The 5,847-nt window shown below is 40.8% G+C and overlaps 1 protein-coding gene across 1 annotated transcript; it reads left to right on the top strand.

Annotated features, from left to right (window-relative positions):
• Window positions 1-356: 356 nt before the first annotated feature.
• KCNA4 (potassium voltage-gated channel, shaker-related subfamily, member 4) lies at window positions 357-5,068 on the top strand. The gene is given in 2 exon segments (XM_009892683.1): window positions 357-1,273; window positions 1,275-5,068. Coding segments are annotated over 2 exon segments (1,983 nt in total). The 5' UTR covers window positions 357-1,151; the 3' UTR covers window positions 3,136-5,068.
• The last annotated feature ends 779 nt before the right edge of the window (window positions 5,069-5,847 follow it).

Consider the following 5,847-nt stretch of genomic DNA (forward strand, 5'->3'; position numbering starts at 1 on the left):
ACTGTGTATTGCAGTATTTTTATTAGTGTTTATATGTGTTGGTGTTTCAGAAGCATGCATGTGTTTGTGTATGGATGCAAGTGCTTATATGGGTGGGGATTTTGTATCTCTGTCTATATATATGTGACATACCCACCCACATCCTTACCCACAGAGTCGTTGAAAATCTCTCTGCATGTGATGTGGGTGTGTGTGTAATGTAGAAGTGTGAATAGTGTGGGTAGGGGAAGATTTGAATACCGTGGTAATAGATGACACAGTTTCATTTGATCAGTGTGACCTTTTAGGAAAACAATCCAATCTTTTCCTTTTCTGTTTTGTTTATTTTTGTGTGTTTGTGCATGTGCCTCAGGTTAAGTGCTGCTTCTGCATGACCATAACCAAAGGGTGACCCATCCACTCCCTTATGTCCTATGGGGACCTCAGAGCCAGTTTCTCAGTCTTCATCTCCTCCTCCTCCTCCTCCTCCTCCTCTTACCACTGCTGCTGCTGCCCTGGGTTCTGCTCCCAGGTTTGAGACATTGTTGACAGGCTGAAGAAAGGATTTGCAAAGACCTCCTCACTGTGTAAACAAAGTGATGGCTGGAATTAACTTCAACTCCCCAAGTAATGATATTAAACAGTAATAAGATTGCTAGGCCAAAGCATTACCAGGAACAAATTATGAGGAAAGAGACTATTTGCATTTGGTTGCGACGATGAACTAAAACCAACTGTGGCGAGCAGGTACCCCTTGATTTGCATTTTTTTTTTTCCCCCTCATGGATGCAGTCTTTGTTAGCCTGCAAGGTAGTCATGATTCTGATCAGATCTGTGTTAGCCATGGGAGATAAATGAAAATAAAGGGGCTTGGTGGATGAAAGAGCAAGGCCTCAGCTGTTCCCCGGTTCGATTTGAGAGTTTTATTTTTTCTTATTGGCAAAACAGTAGTTTGTGTCAAATGTTCTGGACAGTAAGAAAATGCAGATCTGTGGTTTTCCAAAACATAGATTCAGTCTAACAACTATGTTGCCCTGCTCTATGTCCAAGGGACTGTCCTCAAAATGCAAATGGCTTTGAACTTTCTCTAGTGAAAGTTAAGGTTAGTGTGTAAATAAAACAAAACCTTTTTGCATTAAGTGATTAAAAAAAAAAAAAAAAGCAGTTGCAAAATGGAGGTTGCAATGGTGAGTGCGGATAGCTCTGGGTGCAACACCCACATGCCCTATGGATATGCGGTCCAAGCTCGGGCCCGAGAGAGAGAGCGGCTGGGGGAGCCCGCGCCCGCTGCCGCCTGTAGCAGCAGCAACAGCAGCAGTAGAAGGTGGGGCAACAGGTGGAGGTGGACCATATCACCACTACCATCAAGAACAGAGTCGAGGTGCATCCTCCTCGCATGGTGGGAACGCGTCACGCAGCAGCATGCCCCACCGCCAGAGTGGTAAGAGGCGGAAGAAAGGGAAAAAGAGGAGCCACCGCTTGGGAAGTAGGGAGTGTGGGGCCTCTTTCCCCTGTTCTGAGCTGCTGCCTCTCAGTGGTTCTGAAGAAAGAATACTGAAGGACTTGAGTGAGGAGGAAGAGGAGGATGAAGACGAGGATGAAGACGATGAGGAAGAAGGAAAGCTCTACTACAGTGATGACTATGGGGAGGATGAGTTTTCATACTCGGACCAGCCACCTGATGATGGTGGAGGCCCTGGGGGTTACAGCTCTGTTCGCTACAGTGAGTACGAGTGTTGTGAGCGTGTGGTAATCAACGTGTCGGGACTGCGGTTTGAGACCCAACTGAAGACATTAGCTCAGTTCCCGGAGACGTTGTTGGGTGATCCAGCGAAGCGAGGGAGATACTTTGACCCTCTCAGGAATGAATACTTCTTTGATAGGAACCGGCCCAGCTTTGATGCCATCCTGTACTACTACCAGAGTGGTGGTCGGCTGAAGAGGCCAGTCAATGTACCCTTTGACATCTTCACTGAGGAGGTGAAATTCTACCAACTTGGGGAGGAGGCCATGCTCAAGTTTAGGGAGGATGAAGGGTTTGTCAAAGAGGAAGAGGACAAAGTTTTGCCGGAGAATGAGTTTAAGAGGCAGGTTTGGCTGCTGTTTGAGTACCCGGAGAGCTCCAGTCCAGCCAGAGGCATTGCCATTGTCTCTGTCTTGGTCATCTTGATCTCCATCGTCATCTTTTGTCTGGAGACTTTGCCAGAGTTCAGAGATGACAAAGAATTCATCATGTCCCTGAGCTTAGGGAAGGGGCTTTCCAATGAGTCACTTCACCTGGATGCTGGGGAGCACACCATCTTCAATGACCCTTTTTTCATTGTAGAGACAGTATGCATCATTTGGTTCTCCTTTGAGTTTACAGTGCGCTGCTTTGCATGTCCAAGCAAAGCACACTTCTTCAAGAACATCATGAACATCATAGACATTGTCTCCATCTTGCCTTACTTCATTACTCTGGGCACTGACTTGGCACAGGAACAGGGCAGTAATGGTCAACAGGCCATGTCTTTTGCCATCCTGAGGATCATCCGCCTGGTCAGGGTGTTTCGCATCTTCAAGCTCTCCAGGCACTCCAAGGGTTTGCAGATCCTGGGTCATACGCTCAGGGCCAGCATGAGGGAACTCGGCCTCCTCATCTTTTTTCTTTTTATTGGAGTCATTTTGTTTTCCAGTGCTGTTTACTTCGCAGAAGCTGATGAGCCTGCCACCCATTTTCAAAGCATCCCAGATGCCTTTTGGTGGGCTGTAGTGACCATGACTACAGTTGGTTATGGGGATATGAAACCCATAACTGTGGGTGGGAAAATAGTTGGGTCCCTGTGTGCCATTGCGGGAGTGTTAACCATTGCTTTACCAGTGCCAGTGATTGTCTCCAATTTTAACTATTTCTACCACAGAGAGACTGAGAATGAAGAACAAACGCAGCTGATGCAAAATGCAGTCAGTTGCCCTTACCTCCCAACAAATTTACTGAAGAAATTTAGAAGCTCATCATCTTCATCCACAGAGGATAAATCAGAATATTTGGAGATGGAAGAAGGAGTTAAAGAATCTCTTTGTGTAAAGGAGAAAAAAAGTCAGGACACGGGGAATAGCAGTGAGTCAGAGAAGAAAAACTGTGTAAATTCAAATTCTGTGGAAACTGATGTGTAATTTTGAACGTTTCCAAATATATTTATGCATTAAAGAGTGCAGTGAAAATAATGAAATATGCAAACAAGAGTCCACAGCATACAGTAGTATGCCATTTAATGGTTAAATACAAATAAAAAGCGTTGCTAAACTTGTATGACATATCAAGTAAGTGGTATAACTTGAGGAAGGGATTGCTAGATCTGATATAATTTCAGACTTTATATTTTTATTAGAATGCAAGTGTTTTGCACATGAGGCTGAAAAATTTATTAAAACCAAGTCAGTTTTAAAGTGGGTGCATGAACTGTCGACATCACTAATAACAGCTCTGTGGTAAAAGTTGGCATTCAGAGGTATTTACTATGTAAGAAGCAATGAAGTTTGGTAGTCATTTATCTATTTACCAGTGCTTTAATAGCAGCTACCATAAATCATTGGATACCATAGTCGTCGTTTTTCAAATGGTAAATTTATTGTAAAAAGATATTCTACAGAAGATAGATCTAAATTTTTTTTTTCTTGAAATCTATGATGCTTGTTTTTAACTGGAAATTTACTTTGAAAAGGCTGCTGACCCTCCAGAAATTGTTTATTTTTATAACTCTCTTTGGAGGCATTGCAGCATTTGTTGTCTAATAATGAAAGAAATGAAGTAAGAGAATCATTTAACCTGGTCTGACTGCAAAAGCAAAATGACTGGAATGCTTTTTTGCACTACTTTATATGCTGGAGATATATTGAAAGAGACTTCATACTGTGAATGTTTACTAATGTAATAGTTCAATGACAATCATTGGAAGAGTGAATTCTGCATCATATTTTATTGTTTCTTTTTTCTTTATGTGATGCTGATGGCAAAACAGCTAACATTAAATTAATTCCATACTCTTTTTAATTATGAATATCTGTGATCTGGAAAAGGATTGTGAAGTAAAATTTTATAATCAAAATTATTTGAAATCAGTGTTTTCTACTGATGCCCTCAAGAAATACCATCCTAATTTATATCTTTTTTTTCCTGGTTAGTTTAACATTCGGAGTCTATGATTAGTACATGCACTTCGTCGGTATTGAAGAAATTCAATGTATGGGAGGAGAAGGTTAGAAGTAATAAGATATTCAGTTGTTACAGTACTGACAATTGAGAATTGCTAACTTTTAGCATGCTATTATTGGTGCTGCATTTTCCCTTAATTACAGCTTTCACCCATGTGTATTTGAAGCAACATTTAAGACCCAAAATAAGCATTCTGGGATTCAAAATGAACATGTTGGGTCCCATGCAATCTTTGAGAAAACATTCCGTGATTTCTTTTCACTGATTCTTAAGCCAGCTGTATTTGTGTCAAAAACTTCCATTGCCCTTCCTGGGAGATTAAGGTAGGTAAAGATTATCTGGCCTATAGTACATTCCCGACTCCAGAATGAAATAGGTAAGATATTGCTGCATATAACATAAATAATAGATTCCGAACAGGCTTTTTTCAGACTTATAATTACCTAGGGAAGGCACAATTAAACTGGAACTGTTTTTGAAGAGGCACTGTGGAACATTCCAGATTATAAAACTTGAACCAAATTGGCATATGCACTTTAAGGGCTGGGACAGGCCATTATGAGAGAAAAAAAGGGGCTTACCAATGCTACTGAATTACAGTAGATCTGCAATATTCATTTGAAGCAGAGCAGAGGATTTTTTTTTGGGAGGGAGAACTAGTTAGTGACTGACTTATAGTTCTGGAGCTGAAAAGCGGCAATAAAAGCAGTCCAAATTGGGCACCCACAACATTATGGATAATCTCTCAGATAAGCATTGTTTGCTGCACGCAGCATCCAGTGGTACCAAACAGAGCCATAGATGTAGGTTTTCCTTTAATGGTTTTGCCTTCATGAATTTTCTGTGAATTTCTTCTTCGAAGTTTCTCTGCTTGTCCTCTTTTGCATTGCAGAAGAACTAATAAAAAACAAGACACACACAAAAGACTGCGTTGTGCTGAGCCCTGGTTCAAAACTTGTGTGTAAATGTCTGATTCCTAGTTTAAGATCATAGGACAGGCTTCACTATATTTTTAATGTGAAGCATTAAACAAAGCTCCTTTTTAGTGTGGTGATATTAATTCCACCTATGTTTTGAATGAAACAACTCAGTAATTTTATATATAGGCTTTTGTGAAAATTGAACATTGCATTTTGTTGCAGCTCACATGAGTTAAATGTGCTAAATACTTCTGTTCTACCAGGGTAATATCAGCAGTGAGGATGAGCATGCTGTAAAATCCAGCAAAAATCCGTAATTGAAAGTGTTTCTTTAACAGCTAGTAGTTTATGATGTAAAGAGCATAAGGGTTGCCTTGTAAGCTAGCTTGCTAGTAGTTCTGGGTAATACCGGAGACCATATAATACCAGGGATCATGGCAAGAATGTAGAAGTAAAAGAAATATTAACTAGGTAAATAAAGAATTTTGAGAAAATAAGTAGTATGTGCTTACAGTGTTGCCTGATTGAAAGGGAAGGTGTTTTATAAAAGGTGGCATTTTAGATGTCTAATGGAAATAAGGACGAAAACTTTGAATAAGTCTTAGAATGTGTTCACACTGTGGACATGGAGCTCAGCATGAGGTAACTGCTTAAGTAGTTAGCTTCTCCAGCAAGTCGTTCAGCTATTCTGCTACCAGAACACAACCCTTTAATTTAAAACAAGTGTGGCAATGTCTGCATTATGCTGTGATC

Source organism: Charadrius vociferus, unplaced genomic scaffold (assembly GCF_000708025.1).
Source record: "Charadrius vociferus isolate BGI_N301 unplaced genomic scaffold, ASM70802v2 scaffold19, whole genome shotgun sequence".
NCBI classification, from domain to species: domain Eukaryota; kingdom Metazoa; phylum Chordata; class Aves; order Charadriiformes; family Charadriidae; genus Charadrius; species Charadrius vociferus.